The sequence below is a fragment of the Erithacus rubecula genome (genome assembly GCF_903797595.1).
Source record: "Erithacus rubecula genome assembly, chromosome: 15".
NCBI lineage: Eukaryota > Metazoa > Chordata > Aves > Passeriformes > Muscicapidae > Erithacus > Erithacus rubecula.
Window position 1 is genome coordinate 4,725,105 of NC_136667.1, and position 21,905 is coordinate 4,747,009.

General features: G+C 45.8%; 1 protein-coding gene and 1 long non-coding RNA gene across 2 annotated transcripts; both read left to right on the plus strand.

Annotated features, from left to right (window-relative positions):
• Positions 1 to 6,886: 6,886 nt before the first annotated feature.
• On the plus strand, positions 6,887 to 10,142 carry LOC306808574. The gene is made up of 3 exons (XR_013776064.1): positions 6,887 to 7,838; positions 9,474 to 9,546; positions 9,995 to 10,142. It is a non-coding gene; the product is annotated as an uncharacterized lncRNA (long non-coding RNA).
• A 1,448-nt stretch (positions 10,143 to 11,590) lies between these two features.
• Positions 11,591 to 21,547, plus strand: ITM2A (integral membrane protein 2A). The gene is made up of 6 exons (XM_079319260.1): positions 11,591 to 11,749; positions 15,202 to 15,333; positions 15,987 to 16,175; positions 17,138 to 17,248; positions 18,331 to 18,481; positions 20,463 to 21,547. Exons 1-6 carry the CDS (start codon positions 11,666 to 11,668, stop codon positions 20,549 to 20,551), a joined length of 756 nt encoding a protein of 251 aa, XP_079175386.1. The 5' UTR covers positions 11,591 to 11,665; the 3' UTR covers positions 20,552 to 21,547.
• The last annotated feature ends 358 nt before the right edge of the window (positions 21,548 to 21,905 follow it).

The following is a 21,905-nucleotide window of genomic DNA, read 5'->3' on the forward strand; positions in this document are numbered from 1 at the left end:
TCCTGTGATTCTATGATTCTATGATTCTGTGATTCTGTGATCCTGTGAAAAGGAGGCTCAGGGGTCCCTCCTGGCTCTGCACAACTCCCTGACAGGAGGGGACAGGTGTGGGCTGGGCTCTGCTCCCAGGGGACAGGGACAGGAGCAGAGGGAACAGCCTCAAGTTGCACCAGAGGAGGTTCTAGTTGGATATCAGCAGGAGTTTCTTCATGGAAGAATTTCACTGAAAGGACTGCCCAGGGAGGTGGTGGAGTCTCCACCCTGGAAATGTTCAAAAATCAATAGATGAAACCCTTGGTGATGGGATTTGATTGAAGGTTGGACTTGATGTTCTTGGAGGTCTTTTCCAACCTCAGTGATTCCATGATTTTTTAATTACCTGATCAAGCACCAGGTAACCCCTTGCCCATTGTAAACCATCTTTTTAATCAGAATTTCTAACTGATGAAAAATCATTCTTGATAATCATAAACCCTTTTCTCTGCTTTACACCATTGGTACAATTCAAAATCAAGGAGTAAAAAAAACTCCATCAGAGAGTCCAGACAAAAATTAATGCCAAATCCACAGATTTGCAAAAATTTTTAATACAAATATGCCCAAGCACGATCACATTGGACATGAACACTCAGAAGTTTGGGAAACTCAGGATATTTCAGAATTACCACAGCTCTGAGTACTGCTCTAGGTTTTCAAGGGTATCAAATTAAATTTTCCCTGTACATGAGCAAACACATCCATGAGGTTATTAAAGAACAAGCAGGGAAAATTAAGGAAGAACAACTATTAAGGAAGAACAAATATTAATTTCACAATCAGTGACTTTGCTTTACTTTGCCACAAGATGGAGCCTTGAGATTAAATCATTTGTTTGAGGTTTGATGGATATTCAAGAAAATTCAGCCCCATTTGAAGATGGAGGTTGGATTTGCTCAGATGATTATCTGTGTTTTTTTAATGAATCATGGCTTTCATCATCTCTAATTAGTAAGATATGAGGAAATTATGAGGACTCTGTCAAAATAGGTGCCACTGGCATAACTCAGAGGAGGAAGATATTGAACAATGCAGCTTTTCTTCTGTAATAAGAATTCATGTTCCAAACCAGCCTGGGAGGGAGGAGATGGAGAAGAAAGGACACTTTGTGGGGAAGCTGAGGCATAAAGAGGGACAAAAGAAGGATATTTGGGAAGCCATCACCTTTTTTTCCTCCTTATTCACCTCTTAGTTCATGTTTACTTCTGCAAACTCCCCTGTTTATATATCCCACAGTTATTTTTGAAGTGCAGTGGATAATGATCCATGCAAATGTTGTGCTGAGTTCCAGGATTTGATATCAGCAGATAAATTTCAGTCAGGCCTCCCAGCAAGATCCTCCCTGCCCCTTGCCAACAAGCACTTCCCCAAAACATGAAGCCTGAGTAGACAAATTTCATCTCTCTTTTGATTTCACTTCCCTTTGGACTTTTTGTTTCACACAGTACTTTCCTGGTGGGTTGTTTTCATTTTCTAGTTGAAATTATTCTAGAAAAACTGGGGAAAAAAGTGAGGTTTGGATTTTCTGATGAGGGCATTTGAGCTCTAGGAATTGTCCTCTAGAGAATTCTCTGAAAGGGGGTTTACAAGAAAAAAGAAAGACACAAATGTGTGTATTCAGGCATCATTTCTGCAAGAAGACTTCTTGGCTTCTCCATCCCTCTGAACTTCTGGGGTCCTGGATCCCAAAGGAATGGTCCTGCTCATGGATCAAAAGTGTCCCTGCTGAATTTCACCCATATTAAATTAAATATTAGGAGGAAATTGCTCCCTGTGAAGGTGAGGAGGCACTGACACAGTTGCCCAGAGAAGCTGTGGCTGCCCCTGGACCCCTGGCAGTGTCCCAGGCCAGGCTGGACAGGGCTTGGAGCAGCCTGGGATGGTGGAAGGTGTCCCTGCCCAGGTGGGATGAGATCTTTTTTAAGATCCCCTTGAATCCATACCGATCTGGGATTATTTTTTGCTCAGAGGGGAGCAGCAAAGGCTTGAAATGCAGTGTGAGCAGAGGGAGTGAAGGGCTGGATCAGCACATCCAAGGGCAGCCTGACCCTGGATCTCAGCACCCCGAGCTTGGAGCTGCCACATCCCTCCAGCAGCCAGCCTGCTGCTGCCTCCTGGCCAGGATTTGGTGAGGAATATTCCCCAGGCCCTGCCTGTCCCCAGCCAAGAGCACAAGTCCAGGAGCCTGTGGAGGCTGGGAAGCACATGGACAGGATTGGGCAGGTTTCCTGCAGCCTCTGCAGCCCTGGGCAGCTCCAGGGCTGAGCAATCCCTCTCTTGGGAACCCCACCCTTGGAGAGGTCTTTGCCTTTTCCAGATAAAAGGCCAACACCCTTTCATGTGCTTTCTTGTACAAGCTCCTTTAAAAAAAAAAAAAAAAAAAAAAAAAAAAAAAAAATAAAAAGAATAAAAGAAAAATAAAGAGTTGTAAATTGTGACTCTGCTTAACCCTCCACTTCAGGCATGGCAAAGGATTTTGCCTCTTTTTTCTGTTTTCTGAGTGAAAATGTCAGTGTTCCTCAGAGAGACAGGAATGCAAGGAGACAGGGATGTGCTCAGCTCGAGGATACAATTCCTGAGAATAAAGAGAGCTGTGGAATTGCCTTCAGAGCAGGGCTCCCACATGGCTGCAGTGACTTGCCCAGAATGGATCTCTGAATCATGGAATAACTGCTGAAAACCCCACCCAGCCTGGCCTTGGACATTTCCAGGGATGGGGCAGACAGAGCTTCTCTGGCCCCCTGTTCCAGGGCTCACCACCCTCACAGGGAGGAATTCTTTCCCAATATCCCATCCTGTCCCTCCATCCCTTGTCCTAATCCCTCTCCAGCTCTCCTGGAGCCCCTTTAGGCCCTGGAAGGGGCTCTGAGCTCTGCAGAGTACTCTGAAGAGTAGAATATTTTTAAGGAGCACTAGATGCTTCTGTCTTTTCCCAGCACTGCCCTGCATCACTTTCCCTCTCATGTCACTTGTTTTCCTTGTCTCCATCCCATGCCTTCCAACCCTTCCTGTCTCACTGTCCAGACTAATTAAAACCCAGGCAGCCACTTCATTTGGAAAGAGCAACACACTGGAAAGACCAATTCCAATGTCTCCAAGATGGAAACCAGGACTGGGGATGCACCTTGGCCTCTAATGCAGGAATTGAACAGTAACTGCCTCAGCTGAGATTAATTTTCAGTAAATCTTGAAAGAAACTACATCTAGCTCTGCCAATTAAGGTGAAAAAGCAGCTCATCCAAGAAACTGAAGCAGGTAATTCCAAGGATATATCTTCTACACTGTGTATTTATTATTCCCTGTTGGAATACTGGCTATGAGTGGAAGAATTTCTAATGCTGAATCAATTTCAGTGGCATCTTTTCCTATCAGGAAACACCATCCAACTCTGCTGAATGCAAGCAGGTGAATTTTAGGAGATGGGTTAAATTTGGATTGAAGGTGGCATCGTCTCCAGGCCTCCAGTGTGACACCAAGTAAGGGGGACACAGGAGAGGAGGTCACATCCTTCACTAATGGGAATATCCACTTGGGAAGAAGGAGGAGAAAATAACCCAGAAATAAGGTCATTGTTCCCCTGGCAGCCCCAGGGGACACTCAGGCAGTGCTGAGACTGAACTCATTTTCCTGCTGAGCCTGACAAGGATGAGGAACCCACTTCACAAAGGCAGCAGTGGAAGCAGCTCTAGTTTTTTGGAAATATCAGTAATCCCAAGGGGAGAGTCTGTAAAGTGTCTTTAGGGAAAAATGATCCTGTGGGAATTCCCAACATTGCTGTCACATGGGCCATTCAAGGTTATCAAAGCTGGGCCACAATTCAGTTTTGGTTTATCCAGGCATTACCAGGATATGAAACATTGCACTAGAACTGCTCAGAACTGTATTTCTGTGGGATGCAATCCTTGGAGAAGTAGAAGTAAACACTTCCTCCTTTAGGCAAGGCTGTTCCTTTGGGATGACTGCACTGCCACCTCAAAGGAACAGCTCTGAGCATGGATACTTAGACAAAGATGCTGAATTTTAAAGAAATTTCTAAATTGCAGAAAATAGGGATTTGTTTACTTGGCCAGAAAGTCACATTGCTGAGAACCAGCCTTTCATCCTGTACCCTCAGTGGTAGGGCAACAGCCAGGGGTTAGAAATGGGGAAGTGGGAACATGATTTCCTCCACTACACTGGAGATTGGAAGGTTCTTAAGGAATGGAAATGGTGTCAGAGGGCAGAGCCCCCACTGCCCCTCTTTGGGGCTGGCACTGGAGCTGCCATCCTACCTCTGTGTCCCAAAGCTGCTCCCACCAATCCCCAGAGCTGTGCCTGAGAGCTGCACCCTCCCAGCATCCCAACATGGGCTGTGGCTGTCAATATTCCCATCAGTCCATAACACAGTTGATTTTTAATTTTTAAATATTAGTTATATTAACCAGAGACTCATAACATTTCATTTAACCACCGTCCCCTGAAGAAGTGGAGGCCAAAGGGTGAATGTGGCCTCAAACTGTGGCTTGGGAGAAAAAGGTTAGACCTCAGGGGAAGAACAAAAAAAACAGTAGGAAAGGAGTGCAATGCTGTAGGTTACCCAGGGAATTTGGGGATTCTCCGTCCTTGGTGCTTTCCAAGATTCAGCTGCACAAAACCAAATCTAATGTTGGTGATAGTTCTGCTTTGAGTGGGAGGTTGGGCTAAAAACCAAAAGGATTCTGTTCCAACAAACATTCCCATGTTTCTGTGATCTTAAATTCAGGCCAATGCATGTCTTTAATGTTAACCTGGGGAGATTTCAATATGCCCCAAACTGCTTTCCTTAAACATTCTTTTGAACTGGGAGCTTTCATACTAAAATGCAACAGAAGAAAACCACTGATTTTGGGGGGATTTTTTAATTCCAATCCTTCACAACACAAATGTTGTTTGCTCTGCTGTCTGCTGGAGAGTCAACACTTTCAAATACAGCAGCACAGGTCCCATCAAAGCCTTGTAACATCACCAGGTGTCTCCTCACTGTGAAGAGATTTTTTGGAACAGGAAAAGAAAGAACCGCAAGTTATTTCTCGTATATCTGTGATATCAGTGCTACAAACACAAAACACCTCCTGCACTGGAACCTGTGCTCTGTAAAAGCAGTGTGGGCAATAGATTTGCTTTTTCTTCAAATCAAGTGGCATCTTCTGCAAAGCAAGGCATAAAAACCTAACGGGTTTCTTAAGGTCTGTTTCAACACAATATTTCACACACTGATTAAACGTGGTTTTTAAGGCTGTGCCTGTATGTGTGACCACGTCTGTTCCTGCCTGCGCTGCACAGAGGAAACTCGTGGCTCACATCAGAGGTTTCCTGCTCTCTGCTCAGAGAAGAGGAAGCAAGGCTTGGCAGTGTCACCCTCCCCAGCTGGCTTTGCCCCTCAGGGCTGCCAGACCTTGGCTCAAAGATAAACATCAGCACAGGAGACCACTGCCACTTCTGCTGCTCAACAGAAAACCTGCACAGCTTCACAAAAAAACCCATAAATCTCTTTAACTGACAGGATTTGGACTCTGGCTCTGTTAGCACAGGTGCTCTGCGGGTTTGCTATTTTTGACAGGCTACACAAAGATGAAAAGGGACACCTGTATTCTAAAAAAAAAAAAAAGCACCCATAGGAGTAGATGAGGGTGAAGGCAGGCTCGTTTTCCATCAGTAATTTTTATTTTTAAAGTTTGTATTATTTCTTCAGTTAAAAGCTGGCTATAAAAATTGATAACGTGTTCTTACTCACAGTCTAGGGCTGATTTCTGTTAGTGTTAATGAAGTTTATAGAAAAGGTATCTCTGTAATTGAATTATGCCTTTTTTACTCACTGGAAATTCCCAATTCCAGTTCAGATCCAGCTCTGGATGATGCACAGAGCTCTGTTAAAGCCCTTTAAAGATTCACCTGTCACTTCTTACCCTTGCTGCAAAACCTTCTACAGTCTCTTAGTGGTGCCTGAGAAAATTCTCCAGCTGGAATGTGGTGTGTCCATAAATCCTTCATTAATGTCATAGGAGCAGATGGAGCTGCTCCATAAGCAGGTGCCATGTATGGGACACTCATGGATGTAAACAGACCAAGGCACAGCTCTCCTTTCCTTGGCTGTTTCCAGAGCTGCATCTTTGGGGGACAGAGCTGGGGCAGGAGCTGGAGCTCCAGGAGGGGCTGAGGGAGCTGATGGGGCTCAGCCTGGAGAAAAGGAGGCTCAGGGGGAAACTTCTGGCTCTGCATAACTCCCTGACAGGAGGGGGCAGCCAGGTGAAAATTGTGTTCTTCTCCCAGGGAGCAAAGGACAGAACAAGAGGAAACAGACTCAAGGTGTGTCAGGTTGGACATCAGGAGGAATTTCTTCATGGAAAGGGTGGTGAAGCATTGGAGGGGCTGCCCAGGGAGGTGGTGGAGTCCCCATCCCTGGAGGTCCTCAGAGAAATGACTGCATGTGGCACTCAATGTTGATTTGACATGAGGAGTTAGGTCAAAGGTTGGACTTGATGATCTTGGAGGTCTTTCCAACCTTAATGATTCTGTGACTCACTGGAAGACTTAATGGCTGCTAAATTGATGATGTGAGCTCCCAGCAATCCTTCCTGAGTCCAGCAGCACCAGCTCCATGGGTCCTGCTTCCATCCAGGCAGGAAAGAGCTGTCCCTGTGTGCACGGCCTTATCGACAGGCACAGAGCAAACCCACAGGAACAAGCCAAACGAGCTTCACCACCCACTGCAGAGCTCTGCCAGGACACTGGGGGCCTCTGCCAGCACAGCCCTGTGCATCTGGGAATATCTGGGAATGTCTGGGAATATCTGGGAATATCTGGGAATATCTGGGAATATCCTCACCCAGCTCAGGGCAGGGACAGCATCGAGTTTTGGACGGCACAGCCAAATGAGACATTCCCATGTCCACACTGGTCATTAAACTGAGCTCAAACATGACTTGGTCACAGCAGGATCGAGCCTGGGCTGTTTGAGAAGAGCTGCCCCTTGCAGCAACATCTGCATGTGTAGGTGTGGGCTCTCCTGATGTGCAGCATTCCAGCAGGATGGCAGAGCCACTCGAGTTCCTGCTCGAGCAAGGATCAGCACACAGGGAGAATGCTGAGGATGAAGGGGTGGGTTTTCTTCAGCACTTTCCCATTTAGGGTGTCCAAAAATTAACAACCCCCTTTCAAACAAAAACAAACCCACTCTGGGGGTCCTCCCCTGCCAGCCCACCTGGCCAGAGGGAGAACTCCTGGAGAAGGTTTGAGGAAAGCTGCCTGAAAGAAAAGAGGGGGAATCCCGGGTGCCACCCCTCAGAGCCAAGGCAAACACAAATCTCTGCCCAAAAATGTCCATTTGGCCGGTTCAGGAGAAGCCACTCTGAGCTCTGAGCCATTGCTGGGTTTCCTCCAGCAGCAGAGTGTGGCAATGCTGCTACAGACCAGGACTCTGGGCTCCTGACAGATCTCTGCTTGCCTCACTCACTGCAGTTACACCACAGGCACATTTGGCCCTTCCATCCTCTCGGGCTGCTGATCACCCTGAGAGTGCTGCTCCCTTGGCAGATGTTCCAGAGGACTGGAATTTCTTGTGGAATTCTGCTCTGTGAGGCAATGGCTGTGTGGGCAGTGAGGTCTGTTCAGCACTGACCACACCAACAGGATCTCTGTGTCCTTCAGGCTCCCTCTGCTCATTCCTCCCACAGCTGGCCACTGCAGAGAAAAGGGACTCCCGACTTCTCCCTGCATGGAAATAGGCAACTTTCCATGGAACCAACATTCCTGTTGCAGTGTTTTGTAACAAGGCATCAGTAGAAGTGAGTCATGTGTGTTTTCCTTGCCACAGATCCTAATCTAACACTGCTGCAGTGCAGAGAAGCTTGCCAGGCAGTAGGGGAAGGCAGAGGAGCAAACATTTCCTCCCCAGACACACAGATCCTCACTCAAGGGCCCAAATTTAGTGGGAAAAACCTTCCTCCACAAAAGTTTAAACCAGCAGCTCTCAGTTTGGAAGTTTTGTGGTCTGAAATCCAGATGGATTCAGTATCAATAGCCTTAGGAGCAGGTAGAAAGGTAAAAGAGGTCCCAGATCATTGATTAGGGAAGGAATGGAGATGGAATCCCAGAGCTGGAGAGTGAGGAAAACCAGGAGGAGGTGGTGAGGGAGGAATGCTTTGCAAGAGATTTGGGAAAGGGCTGGAAGAAAAAGCAGAACTTCAGACATCTGGATAAATATAAAATGCCAATCTGGGAGAAAGTCTTTTGAAAAGGAGAGGGTTTGTAGTTTCTCTTTAATTTTTAACAGTCCTGCATGACATACTTGTTTACTTTAATGGCACTTCTGTCAGTAATTACACTCCTCATAAAAAACCCAACTGTTGGATATAGTGTATATTTAAAACTGTTAATTATTACTTGTATTAATTACTGTTTCTTTACACCCTGAGTCCAGGTTGGGGCTCTGAGTCTCACTGTCCCTGTAAACTCTGCAGCACCAGTGAGGGTGTGAGGCTCAGCTGAGTGAATTTACACTTCAGTGCTGAACTCTGTGCATGGATTTAAGTCTAACAAAACATTACTGAGGTTGAAGGAGCTGTGAGTGACCACTGAAATGCAGAACTTGTGCTCACATGTCCTGCCAGCCTGCAGCCTCCTCCTCCTCCCAGCTCTGAGCCAGGACAAGATACACGAGTCAGGATTATGCACCTACACAGCACCTTCTGCTTCAAAGTGTGAGAACACTTCAAAAACTAGGATAAACAGAACATCCCATTGTTCCCAGAAAGTAAGGAAGGGTTCTCCTGGCATTAAAAAAAAAAAAAAAAAAAAAAAAAAAAAAAAAAAAAAAAAAAAAAAAAAAAAAAAAAGAGGAGATAGAATAAATGTGAACACATCTTATGCCTGGAGTTTTTCTAAAGTGTATTAGAAGAGTTAAAATAAAAACTCCTACACGTTAAAAATTAATTCAGGATTGCTCAAAAAGGAGCTTCCAGTGGGATTATCTGCTGAGTCACTGCCTGGTGCAATACAAGGTACAAGCTCACCTTCCAAAGCCTGGTCTTTAATATTCTTAGACTGTCTGGGCTCCTTATGTCATCACTGCTGCTAAAAGGGAGGCATTGGGGTTTAGTGGAACTTCTAAGAAATTCAGTTCTCTGTGAGCAAAGGTAACAGCATCACACACCACAGCATTCCAGTTCTCCCTTTCTTTGGCCAAATTTCCCTAAAACAACTTGTATTTGTTATTTTTTTAAGGCAGTGCTGCTTTAACTTTACAGACACCAAGAAGGATTGAAAAGATAATTAAGCATCAGGAGATAATCTCTTCCCTGCCAAGGTGATAAAGATGATCTCAGAATAAATACCAGGAAATTAACCCCAGGGTATTTTAATAGTAAAGAAAAGCAGAAATATTGCAGAATTCAAAAGAAGAAGTGATATGATTTCTTTAGATGGCTTGGGATTTCCAGACCTAACTGCAATCAATATGGCAAAAGTGCAAAAGAAAACTGGACCAGGACTAAGGTGAAAAAGCATTTTAGGGGGAGTCACCCACGGGGTTCTCTAATATTTGTTCAGTCAAACAGCCTGATAATTTTTAGAAGGGCAAAAAAAAAAAAAAAAATCTGAGTTTTCTTGTGTCTTCCCAACCTGGTATTCTACAAAACACACTCGGATTATTTTAGGAGATGTGTTTGGAAGGAGTTGGTGCTGACTGAACTGAGAGTATCAGCTGTGTAAAACTCTTTGATGATGCTGCAATTACTTTCTCCCAGACACTGCACATTTTAAAGAAGTTTTGAACATGTTAAGATGAATTATTATCACATACACTACAGAAAGGCACATTAAAAAAAAAAATCTACAACAAATCTTATGAAAGTTCCAATTTTTTAAATTTGAGTGCAGACAAATGTAAAAAAGTCCTTCTATTCTTTAGCTTTTTTTTCCTCTCTGTGCACAATATTTCCAGGTGTGTCCACCCCTTGCAACAGAACACAGACAGTGAGACAGCTGGGATGTATAGACACTGGCCTTGATAAAAAGCAGGGGTCTAGTTCTGTTCTGTTCTAGTTTTATTTCTGTCTTCTTTTTCAAATAAAGGTGTTGGTTGATTGGAAGACCAAGTCTATTTGTTTAAGCATGAAGTAATTACATTAGAGTAAGATACAAAAATTATTAATGGCATTTATCAACCATCAGTTTGGAGAGTACAGATATTGCATTGGCCATGCAGGAAACTTCTTAATCTGTCCTGAATCTGTGTTCCAGGGACTTTGAGAGTAGAGCTTGACTTATTCCCAACGTGCTAAAGCTACGAAAATTGATTTTTCACTGGTTTCTTGGGAAAATGAGGTTAAAGTGTTTTCTGTTACTAGACCAAGTCAAGCTAAATAGACATAAAACAGTTTGTTCTTCTCTGACTGAAGTCAAAGTGAAAATCCTCACTGACATGAAAGGCAGCAATATCAAACTTATGATCTTGAAAGGAAACACAGTGTATTCCATCTGTGGAATAACAGGAACATGCTTTGAATGCTGGAATACACACTGCATGTTGTTTACACTTAGAAGAATTACTTATTGCAATATTTGCATAAGTGTTCAGCTCTGTTTAATTACAGCTGTCTGTGAGGGAGGGTTCCATGGTGTGGGCACCAGACTCAAACCAGATTTCTTTGTAGAGCTGTAAAGTCAAATTTTAGAGAGACAGAGAGATTTCCATCCATATGAAGGAGCAGATTGTTTCAGACAATCTCATGCATGAAGTGTTTCATTCTCCATTCTGAGGCACATCTGGCTGTGCCCAGATCTGGGTTTCTTGAGGACAAAAAAGCCAAAGAGCTGCTGAGAGGGCCCAGCAGAGACCAGGATGATGAGTCTGGAGCATCTGTGATGAGGAGAGGCTGTGGGAGCTGGGCTTGGTTAGTCTGGAGAGGGAAGACAGAAAGATTTCATCCGTCCATAGCAATATCTCCAGTGGGTGCCAGAGGAAGATGCCAGTGGCAGGACAAGAAGCAGTGGCCCTTAACTAAAGCACAAGAAGTTCCACCTCAAGGTGATGAAGAATTTCTTTCGATGGCAGGGCAGAGCATGGGACAGGTGCCCAGGGAGCAGCAGAGAGGCTGAGGGAGCTGAACGGGGCCCAGCCTGGAGAAAAGAGGGATATGGGGAACCTGTGGCTCCCTGACAGGAGGGGACAGCCGGGAACAGGGACAGGAGGAGAGGGGACAGCCTCAGGCTGGGCCAGGACGGACGGCAGCAGGAATTTCCCCATGGAAAGGGTGTCAGGCACTGGAACTGCCCAGGGAGGTTTGGACTCCCCATTCCTAGGGGAGTCCCAAGAAGGACTGGAGGTGGCACTGAGTGCTCTGGGCTGGTGACAAGGTGGGGGTCGGTCCCAGGCTGGACTCGACGGTCTCGTTATCCTTTTCCAGCCCCTCTAACCCCGTCCCTCCATGCCGGGCCCCGCTGCCAACGCCTGAGGGGAGCCGGGGGGATGGAGCCGTGTGAGGGCGGGGCCGGCAGGGGGCGCTCCGGGCCGCGCCCGGGGCGGGGCTGGGGGCGTGGCCACCGCAGACCCCGCCCCTCCCTCAGCGCTGTCCCCACTGCCGCTCCGGGACGCGGCAGCAGCGCTGGCGCCATGGTGAAGATCGCTTTCAACTCGCCCTTCGCCCTCAAGGATGAGCCCAAAAAGGAGGCGGCCGAGGCGCTGGTGGCCGACAAGGTGCGGGCACAGGGGTGTCCCGGCCGGCAGCGGCGGCGGGAGGAGCGGGGCGGTGCGAGGGGGGGGGCGCGAGGAGACGGAGCCGCCGCCATTTTCTCGCGGCCGGGGGAGGCGGCGGCGGCCGCGGGGCTCCGGCTCGTGTGGCGGCCGCTCCGGGCCGAGGGAGCGGCTCCCCTCAGCCGTGCGGGGCCGCGGCGCTGTCCCTGTCGCGGTGCGATATCCCGTGACATCCCCGGGCCAGCGCCGGCAGCGGGTGTTTATGTGGAGCTGGGCCCGTGCCAGCGCCGCGTTTCCTGACGGCGCTTTAAAGCTCGAGCTCGGCCCTGGGAAGCGCAGCCGAGCCCCCCCGGCGCGGGCAGCGCTCCCGGCGCCTCCCGGGCAAACAAAGCGGGCTGCGGCTCGTCCTGCGCTCCCGGCAGCTGCGCTGAGGCGTCGGTGTCGCGCTTAAATTAAGAAACCTGCCATAAAGGGTTTTAAATAGAAGCACCCTGTGGTTGGCTTTTCCTTCCCAGCGAGCCGCGCGTCGCTGGCTTGAGTGGAACTTTTCCCAGTTTGTGGGAGATTTGTTTTGGAGGTTCCTTGCGTTTTAGGCAGGTGGGGAAGCTCAGCCTGTAGGTAAATACATCAGTGGCTCTACGGGAAGGTGGCATGGGCCGAGTTTGTTTGCAATCGGAGAGTAAGAAAATTTTGAAAACAACAAAACTTGTGGACTTGGATCTGGTTCTGTTTTTTTCTTTTTTTTTTTATTTTTTTATTTTTTCCTCCTTCTAAGCTGTAATCAGGAAAGCAGCTTCCCTACCAGCCTACACAGCCTCACCTGAAATAGCCTTCCTTTGGAAGGAGAAGGGATGCAGAGTGATTTTCCTGCTCAGTGCACTCCTGAGCTGTCAGTTTGATGTGTGCACATTTAATACAGTAGCACTCAGTTACAGGATCAAAAGGAGAGAAAGTAGGAAAACAAGGTAGATAAAGGATTTTAAATTTGAAGATGTCATTAGCCTGGCCATTTTCTTGTAAGACAAACTCCTCAGCTACTCCTGAGGCAGCTGTTTATACATGTATTTCCTAGCTCTGTACTGTGAAAGCTCTGACTGAATAGTTGTAAGAAACTCACCCCTCTTTCTGTTCTCATGAGAGCTGCTCCTCTCAACTTGGAATATTCTGTGTGTCGTATGTGGGATTTTAACAACTCTTCACTCTGACTTCAGGGCTTGGAGTTGCATGTAAACATCAAGTTCATAATTTTACTCCAAGACAAACTTGTTGGAGTGGTTGTTAATGTCTTTTTTAGCTGGACTATTTGTGCAGAGCAAACAGGCTTAAAGGGTAATGTTGGCTGAAACAGCACAATAAAAGTCCCCTGGAGTATCTGCACAAAACCCTTGAGCTTGCAGAATATTCTCCCTGCAGGTTCTTTGGGGCTGTCAGCAGTGTTAAAACAAGTGATTTTTCTTCTTGTCTCTTATCCCTGGTTTGCTTTGCTTGTTAAAAGCTTAGACCTGCATCTCCTTTGTAGGTTTTTGATGACTTTTACCTGTTACTCTTGTGCAGAGGTTTTGTAACCTGCTCGAACAAAATCTTGCTATTGTGTTCTGTTAGCAGCTCTGTCAACTCTTCCCTCTGAGGTTCTGCTGCCCACATTGCTGCTTAATATGCTGAAGTGCCTTTGCTTTGTTTGAAATAGGTGTAGTGCAAGTGTAGCTAATTAGATGTCGACATCACCCCTGCACTGGGATGGCTGCAGTGCCAAAACTGGTGCAGACTGGTGTGTTCAAGTAGGGACAGGCTGGATGAGTAAGGTGCTCCGAGGTGGAGGTGAAGGTGGGAGAATGTGGAGAGAACAGGATTAATCTCCATCTTACAGCTGCTTAACCCTGAAAGGTGATTCTCACACGGTGCCATAGAAATGTGGCATCATTCTGACTTTGAAACCAGGGTTTGGCTTTGTTTTTGTAGTTTGTTTCCTTTTTTTTTTTTTTTTTTAACAAATGCTTCACATGCCAATTGTAGCAGCTTGTGTCCTGCTGAACCAACATTTTTGTGTTTGGAGGATGCACAGTGGAATGTGGGAGTATTGACTTTCACAAAACAGCTTGGGGTTTGTTTCAGCCCTTGCATAACTGATGGCTTTGACTTCTATGCTGCTACATCTTGCTGAGCATGGAAATATTGCAGCCCTGGTGATAATGCTGGCACTTGTTGGGAGCACAGGTCACTAAATGTGTTGTGTTCTGCAGGACCCAAATAAAGAAAGGCCATGGAAGCTGCTGTACCCAGCCCAGCCACTGATTCTGGGAACACCTCAAAGGAAAAGATCTTTTACTGTGAAATCCGATTTTCTTCCTTCCTGACTGGGACAAAGAGCAGATCTTGAAAGCAAGCTATTAAATCCTGGAGTCAGGAATCATTAAAGGGCCATTCTTGACCAAATATAGGGGTTATCTAAACATTTTGGGTTTGGTGGTTGTTTTTGTGTTTTGTTTTTTCCTTTTAAAGACTCAAGCCCCAGTGTGCAATTCCAGGAGGGAATGTCTCTTCTGATTGTTTGGTATTTAATAGCACTTTTGCTGTTCTCTTCACTTGGCTTGCAGCTGGAAGTCTGGGAAGGTGCAGCAGGAACTCTGGGAGCTTAAACTTTCCTTTCAGACACCACCTCTGCCTTTGCAGTGAGGATTGCACAACTCACCACCACCTGGGAGTACTTTCCTTTGGGTGCAGTCATCTTTGAGGGAACATTGGGTGGGGGAAAACAAGCTGCTGAGCTAAAGAGAGAAGTTTCAGGCTGTTAGAAACAAAACTTCCTGTGATTTGGGTTGGAGAAAGGTTATTTTAAGGCTGCAGGGTAGGATGTGCCACAGGGACTTGGTTTTATTTGGCATAATTGGAAGCTGTGTTTAAGCTGACGAGTCGTTTTCTTTCATAATGGACTTTGCTTGTGCATATTAAAAGTTCCAAAACGTGTCAGTTGTCTGTTCCCCAGCCAAGAGACAAAGTTGCATCTTGGCTTCTTCTGTTAATCCAGCTTTGGGAGGAAAAGTGATGTTAATGCACGTGATAGAGAGAGGAGGAGGGGAAGAGGCCTGGAGACACTGTGTGCCTTTAATGACCTTGATCTACAAATCCTGCTTTTTGCACTACAGCATGGCTGCAGCACAGGATCTTTTGTCACAGGGATATAAGTTTTGTACATCTCAAATAATTTCTGGACAAAAGTTTTGTCTAGAAAACATCCTCTAACTCATCCTCTACTCTCGGTGCTGTTTGAAAACTGATTGTAATCTGATGCAGTAATCTTTCATGTGAGTGTTTTGTTTTATGATGCTGACTTGTCATTCCCACACCTAGAAGAAGTAGGAGATGGTGGATCAAAGTGAAACAGTTGATAACAACTCATTTTAAATTCAGAACAGCTGCCCTTGCTCAGTTCTCCCCAATATTTTTTTTTTCTGAAGGACCCAGAAGTTGCCACACACAGGGCTGAAAACTCATCTGGAAGATGTCTCTTGACTCTGCTGGGCCTGGCCTTCATCTTGGCAGGGGTTGTTGTGGGTGGAGCCTGCATCTACAAGTACTTCATGCCAAAGGTAATCTGAGAGTTCTTTTTTATTGAAACAGCATTGGTTAAAAAAAGTATAAATGGATTATCACTAGAGTGGAAAGATGAGGGCATGATGACTGTGTGACAGAGCCACGCTCAGTCCCAGCAGACAGGAGTGCAGTGTTAAAGCTTGTGATAATTGACAAATGATTCTTGTTAATCATAGAAGTTTTGGAGTTTGTATAAACCAGAATACTTCAAATAAGAAAACAACGTGGACCTAGATAAAAGGAAATAAATGATCAAACCCACTCTGTTTAAATGCCCCCATTATGAATATTGTGTATACCAGTTTGTAAAAGAAAAAAAAGGGGGTTTTCAATTGCAAACTATCTGCTCAAGATCAGGCTTCCCACTTCTCTGGGTTTTTATCTACCAAGAGCAGATGCTTACATGACCAATTGTCCCAAGAGCTGTCCTTTGACCAGCTCTGCTTACCTTGCAGAATTATGACAGCAAAACAATAGCAATTATTGATTCCTACAAGGAAAACCATCCTGTAAAAAGGGAGCTGCAAACCCGGGTGGGCGGTGACCCCTGACCTTTCCCCAGTCCATATCCAATAAAGCAACGTGAATTTGGCTGAATATGGAGACGTTGTTTCTGCTGTGTAACAAGCTGCCTTTGCCTGTGTGCCAGCACAAGGTGTACCGCGGGGAGATGTGCTACTTTGAGAAGGAGGCGCGGGAGCGCGCGGCCGAGCCGTACTTCCTGCCCATCGCCGAGGAGGCCGACATCCGCGAGGACGACAACATCGCCATCATCGACGTGCCCGTGCCCAAGTTCTCGGACAGCGACCCCGCCGCCATCGTGCACGACTTCGACAGGGTCAGTGGCACTGCTGGGGCCCTGCACTGCCTGCCCCCGGCCTTGGAGCGTGGCACAGCTCGCCCTGTGAGCTCTGCACCGCTGCCATCAACTGCTGTCACTGTGGGCAGCAGCTCTGAGCTGTTCCCCAGAAAAATGCATCTCAGGGCTGTGCAACTTTGCTGTTGCCCGTGGGATGTCTTGCTGTTTGATCAAGAATCCCATGTAAATGTGAGTTAAGGGATTGAGGACACGGCACAATGTCACAGCAAAATGTAGATTTGGAAACAGGTGTGGGCCTTGGAGAAGCACATTGAAAAATTACTTCAGGCAGCTGAAAGCCAGAACCTGACAGTGCTGTGGTAGTTGCATGGCATTTCTGTAAGGCAGAGAGGAGAGGGTGGCTTTCATTTGACTTTTTTATCAAAGTTGTGTTGATAGTGTTAACATTTATCCTCGGTCAGCTGTGAAGGCTCTTGGAGGTTGGTTGTAAATCCAGCCTTGGCAGTGCAGATAGAATAAACAGATAATTCAAGTTGCTGCAGTCCTTGTGCTCCAGTCCAGTGGCAATGCTGAGATTTTTGTAGGGACTAACACTTTTCCTGAAGAACTATTTAAAGGGAATCATTGTTTGTCAGCAGCTGGGTACCTTTTGTTTGCACTGTGCTTAATTAGACCTTTTCAGTTATGAGATCATACTCCCAAATACTTCCTCTGTGTTGGTACAAACTGTACTCCTTTACAATGATGGCAGAAGCTGCTTTTATATCCAGCTTTCTCTTATCTAAAAGAAAGTTTGCTGTAGTCACTTGGTTTGCCAAAGTGGTAACAGTTCAGTTCTTACACTGGGCAGTTCCTGAATGTATCACTTCTGTAGTAGCTGTGAGTGACCTCCAGCTTTTTTAGCTTGCCTTGCTCCTGGTGGAATTGTGTTCTCCTAATTAAAGGGCCCCTGACTAATTGAAAACTTGTTTCTAATACAGCTCTTGACAGCCTATCTCGACCTGCAGCTGGGGAACTGCTACGTGATCCCACTGAACACTTCCATAGTCATGCCTCCAAGGAATCTGATGGATCTCTTTGCCAAGCTGGCGGTATGTGGGACTGTGCTGCTGGCTTCTGCTGACAGCCTGCCTTTAGCTCAGAGTGCTGGGTGCTGCTCCTGAACTCCAGGCCCTTGCTAGAACAGTCCTCCCTCCATCAAAGTCCATAATCCCCTGGCTCAGTCACTGCACTGAAGTTAAGGCCAGCTGTCAGTGTATATTATGTTGAGTAGATTCATGCCTAATGCTCTTATTAATACCTGGCTTTATGAGAGCTGAAAGCAACCAGCAGATAAGGTTAAATTTAGCTGTTAGAAAGGAATTTGATAAAGCTCCAAATATCATTGAAAGCCTAAACCTGAGAGTTACTCCCGGCAAGCTCGCTCGCCCCGTGAGGGTTGTGCTGAAAAGAACAATGTGAACTTGTTCCCCAGTTATTGGCACTGCAGTTATGAGATCACCACAAGCATTTGACTCTTCAGTGACTAAAACTGGTGTTTTTCCAATATGATTTATGGGTCAAGTTGATAGAGCTTGCTGCTGCTTCCCAGTTAAATGCAATACTTGGCTATCATGTGTCTAATGGATTTTTTAAAAAAAATCATTGGCTCTCTTACACCTGGTTGTAGGGGCCACTGGTTTAGTTTAGCTTGTTTCATTCTTTTTTTAGCTCCATGAAGACAAGCTCTAAGTGTATGTCTCTGCCCCTGTTTTTAGGAGTTGGAGGGTAGGAAGCTGTTTCAGTAGTGTAGATTTTTTTTTTTTTTTTTGTAGATTTCCATGCCTTTTTTTTATTAGAAATAATGCTGCCTCAAACCTGGAGTCTTTCACAATATTTTGTTTCTCTTTTAGCTGCAGACTTTGTGTACAGGTAAACCTGACCAGGTTCTATTTACATTTGCTTCACATGAGGCTAATTGTGCTTTGTTTGGATGTGACTGCAGCTGTTTGAAATGGCCTCTGTCAGTTTTTAATTTCCCTGCTACAAGGCTGATTGAGCTCAGTGTACCTTGGTATTAAAAATCAGGGAAGCTGAACTCTGCTGCTTGAATCCCTTCCAAAGCAAAGAGTGAAATGCAGTGGTTTGCCCCTTGGTAGCAGCAGTCTGTACCTTGAGGCTTTGTGTTTTGCAGACTGGCTCTTACCTGCCCCAGACGTACCTGGTGCGTGAGGAGATGGTGGTGACAGAGGAGATTGACAACGTGTCTGATCTGGGCATCTTCATCTACCAGCTCTGTGTGGGGAAAGAGACCTTCAGGCTGCAGCGCAGAGACCAGATCATGGGTAAGCTCCCCTCAGGAAAAGCAGATGTGTTGTTTAACAGGAAAGGGCTAAATACTCAAACCTGGGGGTTTCTAATCTGGGGAATCTCTGTGTACAGCAGAAGTTGAGGCTACTCCTGGCCCTGATGGGTATTTCCCCTCCCTTCATGTCTGAGTGTGAAGTGTCATTTGAACATGCTGAGATGGTATCAGTTACACAATTACAGGTTACATCCACAAACCACATTTAAGTCTGTTCCAGTTTTTGGTTGAAGTTGTAAATTAGTTTGACCCCAAAATTCATATAATCCATCAGATAATGAGAGTCTCTGTAGGTGCAGCTTATTCTGTCCTTGTCCTCTCTAAAGCTGGGTTACAAAGTAAAGACATTTTCTTCTGCTTTACTTGCTCTGAAAAGTAATTGAACACTGAGCTCAGGACATCCCAGACTTCCTCCCTGAAAGAGGAAGAGCACTTCAGAGGAACTGCTGAGTTCTAGTTCTTTATTGCCTGTGTGCTCCTGCCACCCCTGGCAGGGACTAAGCTGAGGTGTCTGTGCTCTGACCCTGGGATGAGACCTGGGGGACAGAAATCTGATGCTGTGAATTTTGTTTTACTGCAGCTCAAAGCATTTCATATTTTCTGCACCCAGCAAACACAGTGAGCTAACCCTTTGTCAGTTAGAGCCTTTCAGAATGCAAATGTTTGGTTTGTCAGGACTCTGTGCTCTGGTTTAGCTGCCAAACTCTTAAGCAAGAGTTTCCTCAGCCCAGTTGCAGCATCAGGAGCCACATCTGCTGCTTGCTGCACACAACATCCTGTTGTGGATGGAAGCAAGGCTCCCTCTGTGGGAGCAGAGGGGTTCTGTGTAGGGCACATGAAGGAACACTGAATGCTGCCCTCATGGGAGGCAGAGGCGTGTGACTGAGCTGTTGTGAGAATGATTTTGGGAACAAATTGACAGCTGCTGTGTCTATAGGCAGCCCTGTGAAGAGTGTTTATGATGTTCCCTGAAATCATCCTGCTCTAACATGTTGTTGACATCTTTGCTGCAGAGTAAAAGATTCCTGCAGAGAACTTACACAAAAGGATTTTAGAAAATGGAAAATGTTTCCTGGTACAGCTGCTGTGCTGTAACTCTCCTTGTTTGCCTGTGGAGGAGAGAGGGTGGGAAATCTGATCAAACTGAGGAGAAAATTGTTCAGGGGCAAGTCTTGCCTTGCCCATCTCATTTGTAGCACACAGTGTACAAGCTGTGCCACAGAAATGAGTCTGCAATGAATAAACTCCTGGAACTTCTCTGGAAGAGTCTTTTCATTTATTCTCATTTAGCTAGTGCTGCCTTGGCTCTCAGCTATTGTGGAGTTTGTGTGTTTATCTGTTAGATCAAACTGACCTCAGATGCTGGGTCAATTCCCTGCAGTTGTAACTTGGAGGTGTTGGAGAAACACAGGTCATGCTGTTAGGTGGGCTCTGGAAACTTCACCTCCATCCTGCTGCCTTGGAATTGAAAGACAGCCTGGATTTTAGGTGTTTATAACCCAAAGCAGTGCCCTGCTGGGATTGGGTTAAAAGCTGATGCTTCTCTTGCTTGATCTGAACAATTCTCTGCTCATTAAACAAACTAAATCCTTTTGGATTATTGCAAATGGAAGTGATTGAGGAGAGCAGCTCTTTGATGGTAGGACTGCTGTGTTCCTGCCTCTTACTGAGCCACAGCTGATACAGGTAAACTGCCTGGGTCAGCCCCAGTGCTGGCATGTCCCAAAATAGAGAAAATCACTTTAATAGTGTTAGGAAGAACCAGAGTGAGATAAATCCTCCCAAGGTGAAGTGCTCTGCAAATGCACACTGGGTGAGGGATCTGGGATGGAAAACAAGCCAGAGCAGCTGTGGTGGCAGTTCCTGGCTGGAGGAGCACTGGATGCCTGAGCTGCAGTGAGGGGGGCTGGCAGTGCCTGCTCTGGTCCCTCTCTCAGCCCCTTGTCCTCTCTCGTCCCCAGGTGTGCAGAAACGGGCAGCGGAGAACTGTCACTCCATCAGACACTTTGAAAACTCCTTCGTGGTTGAGACAAAGATCTGTCAGCAGTGAAAGGTGACAGGTGGGAGGTGACCAGGTCACACCTTCCTGGAGAAGTCAGCATTAGACATCGACTTCTGCAATTAAACCGTGCAGTGATAATCAAAAGCCTTATGCATTTTCTGTGTATTGCTTGTATTTCAGAAGACAAAGTCACCATTTCAGCTTTTGTTGATCCTTGGTATAACTTTTTAGTTGTCTCATGTAAAACTTTAATTTGAGTAAGGTTTGTTTTTTTTAGAAGGCTAATATCAGTTTATCTGTTGAATGTGTTTGATTTAGTGTAATCTGGGAATGGCAGAAAAATATATATATAAAAAAAATGTTAACCAGTTCCTTGGCTGGAACCAGTTATGTTCACCTTAACTTTCACAGAATGATTAATATTAATAATCTGTGGTTTGCACATCTTGTGTAGTTCTGTAGAATAGCTCTGCACTCCGTATCCTGGCTCAAAAACTTTCCTGATCTGGCTCATTCAAGGTTTATTTTAATGACCATGTGTGCAGCATGTAAAATCCAAGCTCAGTGATCAGAAACCTTTAACACTACCCTGTTTCTTTTTGTGCAATTACTGTATTGAATTCGTATGTATATTTGGAACCTTCCCTGAGCTTATGTTGAGTTCTTCTCCCTTAGTTTGGTTTTGTGGCATTTAGTTGTTAGGTTCTGATAGAGTTGCTCTTAAAGCTTGTCAGTATTTTTGGTTATGACTTGGTTTATCCTGTAACTTCCTATTTCCAGGGTCTGTTCTGGTATAGCTCACTTGTGGACGTGACTGTAGTTGGAAACTGAAACTACTTGGGCTTATATAAAACTTTTTAGATCAACTTTTTATGAGCAAGTAGCATTACTGCTACAGTCAGAGCATTGTTCCCTTTTTTTGGAAAGCTGCAGTCTAAAGAGAATGAAGAGTTAGTGTCCTGCAGTTGATAAACTCAAGAGTTTTATTAAGGGACTTTATATTGGCATAAATTCTGCAACCCTATAATAAATGTTTCTCTAAAACGTTGGTGTTTGTGTTGTGTTTGGTGCTCAGAGGTGAGGGGGTGATGGTGTGGCCCTGGGGCAGTGTGCATTGCTCTACTCTTACTCCTCTTACTTCTTTTTGAGCTTGTGAAGCTGAGTTTCCTCTCCCTGCTGCTGTGGAGATGCTCTGTGGTGCCAGACAAACCCGAGGAGCAGAGGGAAGAGCAGACAGCTCTCTCCAAACAGGATCCCCAGGGGCAGCCCTGCAAGGGCAGGGTGTGTTTACAATTCATTTGAATATTGCTGGTGATGAGGCTGATTGAAGGTTTGCCTGTCCCTGGGTGTTAATGAGGGGCTGTTCAGGGGTTAATGAACCCTCAGCTCTGACCCTGAGCTT